The following is a 14,503-nucleotide window of genomic DNA, read 5'->3' as shown; positions in this document are numbered from 1 at the left end:
TGCGTACCCACTAGAGTCAGTCCCAAATACTGGGGCGTGCCCTTCTCAGGGCAGCCCAGCTCTGGTGATGATCACAGGCTGAGAATAGCTGGAGTGATGGAAGTAGGAGAGGCCTAGACGTTCCTGCTGAGGCTGGTACAGTCCTGCTGGCTAGGAAGTCTTTGCCCCAGATCTGCCTACTGGGGCTTAGAATTACACCAGAACCCTTTCTCTCCTTGCTAGATCTCTCATCTCTTCTTTTCTCGTGTGTCAATCCTTAATAAACATCTTACCTATATGTTTATCTTAGTTTCCAGGAGACCAAACCTACACCAGGTTATGTGCTTTGAAGCAAGGAAACAGTAACTAGGTGTTGGGGCAGGGGCACAAGTTATTTCATTTTTCTGAATGTTCATTTCCTCATTCAAAGGATAATGTTAGCATCCTGTGGTTTCTAGGCTAAGATGAAATATATGAATCACCTGGCATAGTGCCTGGTGTATATAATTGTGTGTGTTGCACAATTACTGTTGATTTAAAGGACAGCTCCTTGAAACAGGTGCTCGCCCCAGCTAACATGGCTTTGTGAGCCCTTTACAGAGGAAGGAGAATGGAGCACTGAGTTCTCTGGTCACACCGTTGACCATTACTATGCCTAATTCTTCCGTAGCACAAATTGTGAGCCCAAGGCGGTCTAGCAGCCTGTGTATACTAAGGCCTTTAACCCACTGAAGAAGGTATAATTGCTAGTCCTGGTCTACTGATGAGGGAACAGACACACACTGAAGTTCATGGTCCCAGGTCTCAGAGGGTAGAAGCTGCAAGTCTGAACCAAGCAGCCTGATGAGAAGCAGGGGCCTGGCTCCACTGCCCTGATTCTGGAACCCTCTGTCTCTTGTTTTAATTTCATTTTAGAAAGCCTTTGATGCAAATGGAGAGAATCTTGCCTCTTCATGAAGCTGGAGCGGGATAAAGCCATGAGTGAGATGTCATCCGTCTGCACATGGGCGGATGTCCGTTCATCTTTACCAAAGTCTTGGGGCAGGAGAATGCAAAGCCCCTGCCTCCAAGCAGACAGTGTAATGACAGGAGTGAGATATTGAGAGTGGCCGCTTCCTTTCTAATTTTCAAATACTTGCAAATAAGTAGCACAGCTCTTTCAACATTTTTTTTATTTCCTTAAATTAACAAAATATAGGTTACATGCCATTTCCAGGTAAACTGCTTGGAAACAGGAAGCAATATTCACAACTTGGGTTGCTAGACGCTTGGAGTTTTAGTTTTTAACTGTCAAGCCAAAATTGTGTATTAAAAAAAAAAAAAAGCAACATTTGGTGTAATGTTGTCTCAATATGTGAAGGATTTCGAATGTTAGCTTGGTTATATTTTGTTTCAGCAAAGCGGACAAAGATTATAATTCAAAACACAATAATAATATCTTATCCAATGGCTTTGGGGCTCAATAACTACAGAATGCACACTGACTGAGCTTTCTCCTGCAGAGACCTATATCCAGGTATACCCGATAGCTCCTTTTGGCAGTGTCATGGCCAAAGGGATATTCAGGTTTTCAAAAATAAAAGGATGAAAGAGGGATACAAAAGCGATAAGGAAGATCATCACAAGCTCAAAGTGAAGGAGCAAGAGACGAGTTGTTAGCTGGTTTAAAGTAATGATGCTCAACGGCCTGGGAAGGGTTTGACTCCGGCCAATTTTCAGAGTTCTATAATGCAGTGAAGGGCATGGCTTTGGAGTGCTGGTGACCTTGAATGACTTTATTCTTTGGTTCGCTCCATGATTTGTATCTGATTAGCCTGACCAAGGTTGGCCACGCCTTCCCCAGTGTCCCGGAATCTGAGCACACTCATTGGGATGCTTTTGAGAAGTCAGGGAACAGTGCTAGCCGTTGCCTTAGGGTGACTGGTATAAACGGGGACATACAAGCCGGAGCTAGCTTCACCTTCAGGTGAGTACAGGTTAAAGCCCTACTAAGTCTTTCATACCTGGAAGTAAAAGCTAAAGCCAGGGTTAGGGCCACAGGTGGCTCTACTCCCTGGCTGGTTCTCCTCCCTCCATGACACTTTACCCAGGATTCTAACACACCACACAAAGGAAGTCTGCTGCTTTGAGTGACATGAGCCTGGGAGCTGGGTACCTCCTTTCTTTGCGGCTCTGGAGGGGCCTCTGATGAGACCTTCAACTCTTCAAACCATGTTCACAAACCACCACGCTAGACCGTTCTCTCTCTGACACAACTGACATTCCCATAAGGTTTTCTTGGAACTGACTAGATTCTGTTCCTCTAGATTTTCCTGGTTCCTTCTATTCCAACAGGAAACCAGAAGCACATGGAAGTTACATGGAACTGTGGTCAGGCACAGCACATGGGCCTCAATTCTCGGTTTCCGAATAAAGCTTCCTGCACACTTTGATAAAAGGCACCAAAAAGCTTTGTTCACAGCGAACAGAGGGCCCTTGCCCATCTGAAGACCTGCACCCACTCTCTAAAAACCCAGGCCATTCTCCCCACCATCCATGTCCTTTGCGGGTGTTGTGACCTAGGGACGTGCACAGGTGGCAGTGGGAAAGGCATGGACCATTTTGTTCTTCGCAGTGGCTGTCATGACAAAGAAAGGAATTTGAAGATGTTGGTAGAAGAAATGGGTGAGAGGTTGTCAAAGCCCACGGACGGATGGATGGTGGGGGCTGGATGAGGCTCACGGAGAAGCAGCATCCCATAGTTGGAACTAGGCTGGGTCGTCTAAAGAGATGTGCCGGGAACTTTGGGAGGAGAGGAAGCAAAGGCAGTCACTAGACCCTGGCTTTACAAAGAACATCGACACTCTCAACCAAGAGGCAGGTTTCGCACAAACACGGTCTAGGACCTACCATGAGTCAGTGACATGAATGCAACCCCTGTCGGCACTGCTTTCCATGGTGGCAGGGTCTAAGAAGACCCACCCAATAGACCCAACATGTCCATCATAATCCTCACAGCTCACTGCAACAGCTGTTCAAACATCTGGGCAAAAGTAAGAGTCAGCATAGGCCAGCTGTGCATCTTTCAACACACTAAGTGGCTACAAACATCACAAGCATTGTCTTGTAGCACACACACACTGTGGCTGCTGGTCTCCTGTCCTCCACCTCAGTGCATCTAAAGACAGGATCAGAAATATGTATCGACAGTGGGGAGGAGTCCCAGGAGACACAAAAGTGGGTGAGGGCTGTGTGAGACCAGTGCCCTTCTCTTTCAGGAGGAACCTAGAGGTAACTAGTAAGCCCCCAATGCCAGGACCCCACTCCAGATGGATTAAACCAGAACCCCCAGAGCCCCAGCACTGAGGCACTGAGTGTTTTTGCTTGTTTCCCTTTTTTTTTTTTTTTTTTTTTGCTTTAAGAGAAGGTTTTACTTTGCAGCCCAGGCTGGTTTCAAACACAAGGCAATCCCCCTGCCTCCACCTCCCATGTGCTGGGATTATAGTTGTGTGCTATCATGCCTCACTATGCCAGTGGTTTTTGAAAGGATCCACTGGACGAGCTCATCAGCAGCCAGTGCGCAGCCATAGCTCGACTTTGCTTATAGCGATCAGTGGCTGATGATTCCTCTACCATAAGTAAGGCAGAGCTTGTTTTAGGGAGAAGTCCTGAACCCCGTTTCGTAGGCCAAGCTCCACTGCTCCCGGTGGCAACTCCGCTTTCAGTTGCTTCATGGTGCACGAGGCCTCAGAACAAAGTGGCAACGGCCTCTGTGAGGGAGCTCTTCTTGGACAGGGGTTTGGTTTCAAAAGCTGGGACCCCCAAGCATTGCCCAGATATCTACAGAGGTGCCCCAAATGCCCTGTTGATCAGGCAGGCTAAAGTAGTACAGAGGACCCAATCTGGTGTCTTCTTTTTCTAGAGGTAATTTGGAAACCCCCAGTGCTGGGGCCCTACTCCAAATAGATAAAACCAGAACCTTATAGGACAAAGCCCCAGAACTGGAAGGCTTTGCTTGCATCACCTGGTTCTGTCTCAGTGAAAATGATTCTCCTTCTCCTGAGACCGACATCTAATGTTTGCAGGAACTACTTGAGAAAAGCCTTCCCAACAATTCATCTCTTGCATCATTTCTCATGTTTCTATTATTTAATAGAGGCTATATTTTTCTATATACAACTACTAATATTTTCACCTATGACACTGTAACCTTCATAAATGCAACTAAATAGTCACTAACAAGATAAGACGAGCACCACGGTTTTGCAAGTAGAAACGCTTTTGCCTTATTACATTTTAGGAGAAAAGTTTCTAAAAGCACCGTGTGGTTCAGCTTGCAGTTAGCTATCTAGAACAGCAGTTCATTCTGTGGGTGATATGTAAAATAACACCAAAGGGCCCCTGCACGTGTATGAAATTGCCAAGTGCCCGAGGAAAGACCTGAGAAGCATTTGTGTTACCCACACATTTAATCTGAGCCATTTGTAAAGACTGGCTGGCACCGCTCGCCCATCCCCGGTAAATGACAGTTCGCGCGGAAAGCTATATTTGAACTGCCTAGACCTCATTTTCCAAATGTAGTTTTAAAACCGTACACTTAGATACCCAAAAGGACTGATTGTTTTTCCATTTTCCTCTCCAGTAATTCTTTTAAACCGTCTTCTCTGTGCTTGAAGTATAAGTAATCAGAAAACGAGGGGCCCTGCACGCCACTTTGCAACAGCCCGCTGCCCTGGCGCTCGCCTCTGATGGAGCAGTCTGCGTCTCTGTCCTCGCTGTCCTTGCTACTGTCCTCCGGCGGCTCTTCCGGAGCATCCTGGTCCTTGCGTTCTTCCCCCAGGCCCTGCAGGGCCTGCTCCTGCTTAGTGGACAGATCCTCGGGCGCGCAGAGCTGCTGGCTGTCCTTGGCTAAGATGGGGCTGTAGGGCCCCACCTCGTAGCAGTTGTCGTCCTCGCCATCCTCCTCTTCCTCCGCCTCCTCGTGGCAGAGGTAGTCCCGCGTGCTGCTGTCTCCGTCGTTGGACTGGAACACTGGCACCTTAGCACTGCGCTTTTGGGAGAGGTCAAATGGCTCCTCCTGCTCCGGGTTCCTCAGCACACCAGTGGACTGTGCCAGGACAAGTCGTCCCCTGCTCAGACCTGCAGGACCAGAGGAGAATTTTATATGTCTAAGAAAAGCAGTGCCCGGAGCCCTTTAAGCATCTGGTTATTCAGTTTAAAAAACAGGAGAAAAAAAAAATGGTTCCCACTAAGGACCTGGGCATGGCGAACTAGTAATCCATACAACTCTTTAAGGCCAACTTGGTAACATACGCGCAGACTTAGCAAAGTCTCTATTGAGAATTTAAAATATGAAAAAGTAAGCGGCGGGGACAGGAGCACAGAGTGTGTGTGAAAAAAAAATTCATCATAATAAAAATTTAAAAATTAGTATCTAAATTTTGGTTAAACATATGAATGGTAGAACCACATTATATCCGGGTGATTAAATACCCACATACATGTAATCTCTATATATTCTGTTATATATATTCCATAATATGTCACATAAAGTCTGTATTGTATGATGTGATATAGTATTGGGTCCAATATAGTCATAGCTCACAGGTGTTCTCTGTCTCTGTCTCTGTCTCTCTCTCCTTCTCTCCACCTCTTTGTGGCAATCTCTTCCCTTATTTTCCTTATTAAAAATGCCTGAAAGGATATAGGCTCAGATCTCAAAACTGATGAACTCTGAAGTGATTATCGCATTTTCTTTTCACTTCTCAGGTATTTCTCATTTTCTTCTTACAGAGATCATTTACTTTGCTGCAAATAAATGAAGCAATGGCAAAGGATAGTTTTTATCTTCCTCGTGGCGCCAAGGAGGCCACTCTAAGCCTGTGGTCCCTGTGCACAGAGAGCAGAGGTCCTCTGAGGAGCTCATGAAGTGCCTGATCCTGGTCTGATGCCCCTGCATGGGCAGGGTGATCTGGTGGGGGTGGAGCTGGGGGGTGGGGGGAGAGTGAGGGGGGGCAGGGAGCTGGGGGTGGGAGGTGGGAGGGGAGAGGAGTCTTCCATTAATTTACAGTTTGGGTACCTAGAGGGCTTAGCGATCAGCACGGGGCACAGGCAGTGGTTCATTTCATCTTGGGTTTAAGGTCTCTGCCTGTGGTGACCAAAACCAGACACAGCAGGGACACTGAAGGTTGAGAAACAGGAAGGGACTTGTCCAGGATACAGCAGGTGGCAGGCTAGGGTCGGAGTGAAGAGAGGAAGGGGAGGGGAGGGACAGTGATGCCTGCTGCCTGTAGCTTTAATCTTGTCAGGGCACAAAAGGGATCCTTTTCATCTTTCTAATGATTTATTTTGAGCCACAAAAAAATATTACTATTTATAGGTGAAACCACCAAAATTGTTGAAAACCTGTTAAGGTTTTTCAAAGCAGCCCTCGGATACATAATGGTGCTCCTCCCACAAGGTAACAGAGCCACTAGGTGCCCATTAGGATGTGACCTTCAATGGGACATAGTCCCTAGTGACAACATCAGGTTTCTAACGGCCTGGCTTTCTCTTACTATGAATGTTACCCACCCAGATGCTAAAGCAAACTCTGCTCTCAGAAAAAATCCAACCAGAGATTCTCAAAGAAAACAAAAACCCGAGAACATTCTCTCTTTAACCAGTGTCTTAAATACCTTGGGCATGAAGGCCTCGCTCCATCACACCATGCTTGACCTTCATGTGGCGGGTCAGGTTCCCCTTCAGGGTGAACTTGCTCGGACAGTAGAGGCACTTGAAGGGCTTGCTGTCCGAGTGCAGGTGCATGTGGCCCATCAGGTTGTGCATCCTATTGAATTCCTTCCCACATAGCTGTCGGGGACAGAGACCAGGACACAGTTATTTTGCTATAGAGAACCTGTGTTCTAGTGGTGGTGGGGCCCCCGGAGCGCACTGGCCACACCTGCTTGGTGCTATTGCTACCACCAAAGACGATGGCCCCTGGCGGCAGGGAGGAGCCAGGTGCTACCCAGGGGTTCAGAAGTGGAGCAGGTGGAATGGATTGAGAGATACAGGTGTCCAGGCTCTCTAAACTTAAGGCCCAGGCAACAAAGCTTCTAAGTTAAAGCTTCTTTTGTTTTGCAGCTGTGTCTCATGTAGTCAAGGCTGACCTAGAACTTACTATGTAGTTAGTTAAGAAATGAAAACACAAGAAAGTAGCTATCTTTTCTCTGGGTAGAGATATAAAGAAGTAAGAATATTGTCTGAGATGTGTGTGTGTGTGTGTGTGTGTGTGTGTGTGTGTGTGTGTATCTCCTTGAACTGTATGTCTGAGTCTATGTATGTATGCACCTATGTACATATAGATGACCAAGCAGTTTTGAGCTGCCCATTGGGGGATGCATACACAATGGGTCTCAAAAGTGGATCTGAAAGTGCACTGTGGTGACTCTGGGGGCACTTTTTGTGTCTCAGGGGAGCAACATTCGGGGGCTTCAGCTCTTCCTTAGTTGTGCTATGATGAAAACAAGGAAGGATTCTGTGCCCCTGCTTAGACCAGTGTGCTAATTAATGGCTGAGTACTCTTCTCTGTCCTCATCCTCTCAGGGCCAGTGGAGTGGTGGCAGCAATCCGAGGTGAGAGATAGCACAAGGAGGATGTGAGGTAAGGCATCCCCTGGGGCTTACAGCAGCTCTCCCTTGTCATTAAGAGCAATCTTCAAGGCTAGTGCTGACAATTGGAGATTGAATCTCTATTACCAAAGGCACTGTTTTCTTTAAGGAAGGGCGGTGGAGCTGACCTTGGAAGAATGAGAAGAGTTGACAGATTGACCATGGGAGGCAAGGCAAAAGACTGTTGCCTGGAAGAGGAGCCAGGCTGGGGCTGCACGGCAGACTCAAATCATCCACACACAGATTGGATGGTTGCCCTCTGTACTTCTGAACGATTCGTATTTCTGGAATTGAAGTACCGTTCTCCCCTTTGATTCCTTGCCTACACGAAGGAATTTGGTATCCTAGGCAGACTTCTTCATAGTTCAGAGTAACTGTACCCGTGCACATTAGAGACAGTGACAGTGACCCAAAGCCTGGGGACACAGCTAGGAGGTACAGTGCTTGCATGGTATGTGTAAGTGTCAGGCTTGAAGTCCAGCAAGGAGTGAGGAAGCAACAATGAAAACTGATACCTTAAGAGGAGGAAAGAATGAGAAAATGGGACCCAATTCCAACTTCTACTAGAGAAACCACAGGTGGGATGGATACTTCCTTTATTCCCACCAGACAGAATTCATGAAGATGCTAATCTGGGCTCAGGTTTGCACATGCCCAAAGTTTTCTTTTTTTTTAAGTAATAATGGTTATGATAAGTTATAATAGCCACTTCTCTGTGATAGCTAAAAAAGATAACTTCGCATCTAAAAACCCATGCTAGGCAGTTCTAGTCCAAGAGCATTTTCAGGAAATGAAACGCACCTCCTATGTTTTGTGGTGTGATCTCTGGGTATTTGGGGGTGTGCTGCTGTTGTAACTGCTGGGATCAATGCTTAGTTGATACTGAAAGTATGTTTCCCACCCAGCAGACTGAGTCTGTGAAGGCTCTGCCTGCTTTTGGATGGCAATATGCCTTATGTATGCCCGACACACAGCAGGTGGGGGAGCATTGGGTGTGTAGGGAGAGAGAAGCCGAAGATCAGTTCAATCACAGAGCAAGTCCAGACATAGAAGGGGTCAGATGCTCTCCTCTAAGGCAGATATCACTGAGAGAGAGAGAGAGAGAGAGAGAGAGAGAGAGAGAGAGAGAGAGAGAGAGAAAAACAAGCTCTCTCTCATACCCATAGAGATAGAGATGAATTCAAGCTTGCTCCCACCCCCCCCCTCTCTCTCTCTCTCACACACACACACACACACACACACACACACACACACACACTCGGTACAGGGTGAGCAGTTTAGCCCTTTCTTGAAGGATATACGTTGTGTTCTTTACTTTTGATTTGGCACAAGTACCAAGTATCTTTGTTAATATTTGTAGACACTTCAGTTCGCCTTTCACCACAGTCCAGGGAACTACTGCCACTGTGATAAGGATCAATTGCTTATGGCTGTCATACCCATCATACCTGGGACTTGGGGTCAGAAGAGATCCCGCAGTTTTAAAGACATGATGTTTCCATATAGCATTAAAGTGTCCCAAGAAGTGTCATATTGAGTAAAGCAAGCCAAGAAATCTGTAGCAGTCAACAATTAACTCACTGGGCTCTCAGAAAGGATCAAAAGGTCATGTGTCCTCGTTAGGGTTCCTATCGCAGGAGTGAAACACCATGACCAAAGCTACACAGGGAGGAGAGGACTTGTTTCAGCTTACACTTCCTGGTAACTGTCCATCACTGAGGGAAGTCCGGGGAATCTGGAGGCAGGAGCAGATGCAGAAGCCATGGAGGGGTGCTGCTTACTAGATTGCTCAGCCTGCTTTCTTATAAAATCCAGGGCTGCCAGCTCAGGAATGGCACCACCCACAAAGGGTTAAGCCCTCCCCACATCAATCATTAGTTAAGAAAATGCTGGAGGCCCTGAAGCACCTGGGCCCAGGCATGTGTCAGCAGTGATCCCTCAGCATCTTTCCCCACCTCTGAGATCCACACTCAGAACATTTGCTTCTTCATTGTCCCCCAGAGGAGCGTCCTCAAGACAATGCCCCAGGGCCGAGAGTTTTCGTTTTTGTATTGATGTCTGTGACACGTAGAACCACCATCCCTCTCAGACAGTGAAGAGGGCTCAGAGAGGGGGGCTGGGTTCAATTACTCACAGAGCCCAGGGTCCTCAGTTCTAAGCCAAATCCATGAAACTGGGGACTGGAGATAGGGAGGAAGAGTGCCGAGGGAGCACAAGTCTTCTCCATAGGGGGGAAAATCAGTAACTGAAAGGAAGGCTTCTCTTAATTCTGAGTTAAGGCTGGACAGGGTGAGTGAACTCCTAACAAGGTCTGCATCAAAGTAAGAGTGACGTTGGTGCAGGCACTGCCGGAAGGCTGAAGACTTCGGCTTCCATCTTTCCAGATGTGAGCCACCGTACCCCAGCAAGGGTGCTGTCCTTTTCAGACATCAAAGGAACGGAAGGAATCTTCTAGTTGAACCCATGCTAGGTGACCCAGGGCTGAATAGAAGCAGCCCAGCCCAGGATTCATGAGTGGAAAGCAGAGACTCGCTATAGGTCACAGGCTTTTGGAAGGCGCGCCATCTGTCTCTCTGATGTGCCCTCAAAACAGCTGGCACGTCTCTTTTGAGATGAAGTGTGGAGCTGCCTAACTTATGACTCACCAGGTCATCTACAGTCAGAAGCCTGAGGGTTGGAGGCCTGTGGGGGGGGGCCGAGGGGTGAAGCCGCCTTGAAAAGGGGGCTCTACTTCCTCTGTCAAACTGATTGTCAGCTGTTCGGTGCACCAGGAGAGAGACCAGAGTAGGCAGTTTGTAGGGACTCAGTGGCAGGGGGCCAGGGGTTTCAGGGTGGCGTGGAGGGGATTTTAAACTTCTGCCTGGAACTAGAACTCCTTGCTCTGGCCTCCTGCTGTCCTCCCTGTCTACCAACCCAAGATACAGGGCCCGGAGCTGCTGGCTTCCCATGATCCCCTGCGGCAGCAAGCTGCCACAGAGAGGTCAGCTGTGGGGAGAGGGCAATTTGCCGTAGCATCCATTTGGCTGAGTCTAGAGGCCCAGAAGGCCAAAGCAGCACTGCACCTGGCTACAGCTGCCTGAAGTGAGCTTCGGGAGGGAGCCAAGATGCGCCAGGAAGCTGTGTTTTCCTATCCTGAGAAGAGAGGGTCAAAGAGCTTCAGCCAGCACAAGAGAATGGCCTCGGCTCAACCGCCCTTCCCTTACATTCTTCTCCCTCTCTCCTCTTTAATAAGAAGGGTGTTCCTTTCCTCAAAGGGAGAAGGGGGGTAGGGAGGGAGAGGGAGAGAGAGAGAGAGACTGTAAACTGTCCAAAAGGACCGTGAGAAAACAGGAAGCTTTGAAAAGTACAAGAGAAAGCAAGATGAAATCTATTTGCAGGCAGGCCCCTGGGGACATGCGGAGGCATTGTTAAACAGGCAGTTCATGCAGCTATATCCTTCCTTCTGCCTAGGAGGAGGGCTTTGCTGCCAAAAAGGTTGCTATCTGGTCACTGCCTTAACCCCCTCCAAGCCAGCCTGAAAACCTCAGCCCCCACCCCACCCCCCGCCCGGGGGGACTGAGTCCCCACAAACTGCATAGTCTGGTCGCTCTCCTTTTGGTGCACCAAATAGCCGACAATCAGTTTGGCAGAGGAAGCAGAGCCCCCTTTTCAAGGTGGCTTCGTCCTTCTGCCCCCCCCCCCCCCCGCCACCTCACAGGCCTCCAGCCCTCGGGTCTTTGCTGTAGATGACCCCAGTGAGTCATAACTTAGGCAGCTCCGGGCCTCATCCATCTCAAAAGAGAATTTGTCCCGGAAATTCTGGATGGAAGCTTTTCCTGGACAGGTTTTCCAAAGACGGCAGCTGGTTCTTTGCTATTGTGGAGTGTGGCCACTACGCGGCTAGTATCCAAATCAAGACCTGCGCGTGCTTACGCAGAATCTGGGAAGCATATTTGTGAAACATAGCTTAAGTCTACAGGCTGGGCCTCTGGACAAACTCCAGCTGGCTCCCAGAAACAAGGAGTCTAGAAATGAAGCCAATAGCAAGAATCCAGAAAGGCAGTCATACACACACACACACACACACACACACACACACACACATATATATGTCACAGAGTGGAGAACTTCCTTCTCCACTGTTTCCATCCTATTGTTAATACTTAGTTTTACAGCCAGAGAGTATTCCTGCCCACTGGGGACAGCTGTTTCCAGTGAGGATGATTCCACTCCGCAATAGGAGGAAGGATTTATGTTGAGGAGGGGATTTTAATGGCAAAACTCCCAAGACATTAGAGTCTGTTACTAAGAGAATCTTTGCAAATTTTGGAAGAAAGTCAGTTAGAGCTAGCTCATTGCTAGAATGGCTGCAGCATGCCTTGCCCCCCTGCACCTCAGGGGATCCCCCCCAGACTATATTTTCTCTGACTTAACCCCCACCTCAGGGGCTCCCTCAGACTATATGTCTGCTCTGACCTACCCCCTAGTCCACCTCAGGTGCTCCCCCTGACTATGTCTGCTTTGGCCTAACCTCTCCTTCTCAGGGGAGTCCCCTAGATGGAATGTCTTCCATGACCTAGCTCTCTAGCTCAGGGGTTCCTCTCAAGATTATTTCTCTGGCATAGTCTATTCTTCCATCTCAGGGGCTCCTCCAAGACAGTATTCCTACTGAGGGATCAGAGTAGATACCATATAGATGGCCGATGGCTGGCATGAGCAGGTGTGTATTTCTTTGGCGAATAAACTAACTTTTATATAATGACAATTGTACTGCAAACCAGGAGCTGGTAAGATGATGTCCAAGTGCAAGAGACGTCACCTCCACTACAGGAGACAGTCCACTCTCTGCAGGGGGAACAACTGCCAGTGGTGGAGTACTGAGGGGGGGGTCAATGGAGTGAGTGGGAAAGTAGAGGGGTGACTGATGTGAGAGAGAAGAGGAGCTTGTGGAGTCCAGTGACTTGGAGATGCTCACAGGCGTCTTTGTCAGGAGGCTCCTGAGCCTGAGTGAGTGTTGAATTTGCTCTAGAAACTACTCATCCCCCATGAAGAAGCTTTGCCTCTCCACTCCATACTGGGCCCTGACAGGGATGCCCCATCCCAAACACGCTGCTTTCTCCTCTTTTAGCTCACGCGCTCAAGATGGACATAATGTGACTTTGAAATCACCGAAAGCTTGGAGAAAAGAAGGGGAAGCAGAAGGGCAGGAAAAGGAATGGCGGGGGGGCGGGGTAGAAGGCCCCTCTCCAGACAATGTCCACACAGCCTAGGGAAGCTCTGGTTCCTGACCCCTTACCCTCTGGAGAAGCTGCCAACACAGGGGAAAAAAGGTCAACTTCACAGGGGTTCCTCCAAATGGGAGGCCACACACACTACTGAGGGATTAAAGGAGCAACCGTGTCCTGGAAGGAGGGACTCCCAACGCAGGCATGAGGAATTGCAAAGTGACTCAACTGCACTCCAGACAACACGCAGTAACAAAAAAGGAAAATGTAGGTTTTGCACAGACACACTCCATTGTCTGAATGTGGTATTCCATCGTCTTCCTCTGCTCTCTCATGACACCCACCCCCTACAGTCCTCCCACCACCCAGGCAGGTCTAATCAACTCTCCTGGGAACAGCCCAAAAGGAGGGCAGCCTCGGACAGCTGTGATCTTTTAGATCTATAGATCACAGACCCTCCCAATTGATAAGATAGGAACTAACCAAAGTAAAGGAATCAGATACAACTGTTCTAACCATGGTGCTTAGACCTTGGGCTGGGTGGTACTTTGCTATAAATTAGAAATCCTGTGGAGGCTGAGCTCACACAGTTGCCTCTCATCCCACAGAAACATTTCTGGTGTCCATTGGAGGGCTCATTTTGGATCCTTTTCTACCTCTTCAGAATATTTTGAATTGTCACATAATAAGTATCCATGCATCACAGATTCATATGTAGAATATGTGGTGAGCAGATCAAGGTTATCAGTGTATTCATCCGTATGTCTTGATGTTGGGGTGCTCAAAAATCTTACTTTGGGGGAAATACCCGATAAGTAACCAGTCACCTTACTGAACACTAGACCACACTCCTCTCAGCTAGCTGTATTTCTGCACCCTACCTAACCTCTGTCTCCTCTTCGTCATCCTCTTCTCAAGCTCTCATAACCACCACTCTCAGCTCTACTTCTATGAGGTCAGCTCATCTGTTATGTTTGAGCCGGGACCTGCAATGTTTGTCTCTCTGTGCCTGGCTTAGTTCACTTAAGATCATGTCCTCCAATATGGCCTCCACTCATGTTTGACACAGATCCAGGGCTTTGTTCTTTTTATGGCTGAATAGTACTCAGTTGTGTATATGTGCCGCCTTCTCTCCAGCTCATCCTTTGAGCAGAAAAGTTCTGTGCAAAAGATCTCTATCCATGGACTTAAAACAGTATTAGATTTATTTATTTTATATATTTCTATGTATGTATGTGTGCTTGTGTGTGTGTGTGTATGTATGTATGTATGTATGTATGTATTTATGTGTGTGGTACACATACTACCTACATGCCTAGTACCTAAGGAGGGCAGAAATGAAAGTGGTGAAAGAGTGGTGGTGCGACTTGGATTTAGCCAAAGACCCACCGTGAACCGAGCAGAAGGTTTCCCAGGGTCTTGCCTGTCAGACAGTCGCATAGCCCCTGGAGGCCCCCCTTCTTCTTACCTTGCATTTGAAAGGTTTCACATCAGAGTGGACAATCATGTGCGCCTTGAGGGTCTGCTTCTGCACAAAGCTCTTGTAGCAGAGGTGACACTGGTAAGCCCGGATGTTGGTGTGGATCAGCACGTGTCTCTTCATGTTGGCCAGCAGGGTGAACTCACGCCCACAGATCCCGCATTTGTGCTCTTTCACACCCTGTGCAGAGGCAAGATTCAAAAACAGTG

General features: G+C 48.1%; 1 protein-coding gene across 1 annotated transcript in view; it reads right to left on the bottom strand.

Annotated features, from left to right (window-relative positions):
* Window positions 1-4,473: 4,473 nt before the first annotated feature.
* The window catches only part of Znf366 (zinc finger protein 366), a 61,495-nt gene continuing 51,465 nt past the window's right edge, over window positions 4,474-14,503 (bottom strand). The window contains exons 3-5 of the mRNA XM_051172433.1: window positions 14,283-14,474; window positions 6,636-6,810; window positions 4,474-5,097 (exon numbers count right to left, since the gene is read on the bottom strand). Of these exons, the coding sequence (XP_051028390.1) occupies window positions 4,556-5,097; window positions 6,636-6,810; window positions 14,283-14,474 (909 nt within the window). The 3' untranslated portion in view covers window positions 4,474-4,555. The remainder of the gene's footprint in view (window positions 5,098-6,635; window positions 6,811-14,282; window positions 14,475-14,503) is intronic.

This window comes from Acomys russatus, chromosome 30 (genome assembly GCF_903995435.1).
Source record: "Acomys russatus chromosome 30, mAcoRus1.1, whole genome shotgun sequence".
Lineage (NCBI taxonomy): Eukaryota > Metazoa > Chordata > Mammalia > Rodentia > Muridae > Acomys > Acomys russatus.
This window is presented reverse-complemented; position numbering and strand designations above follow the sequence as displayed.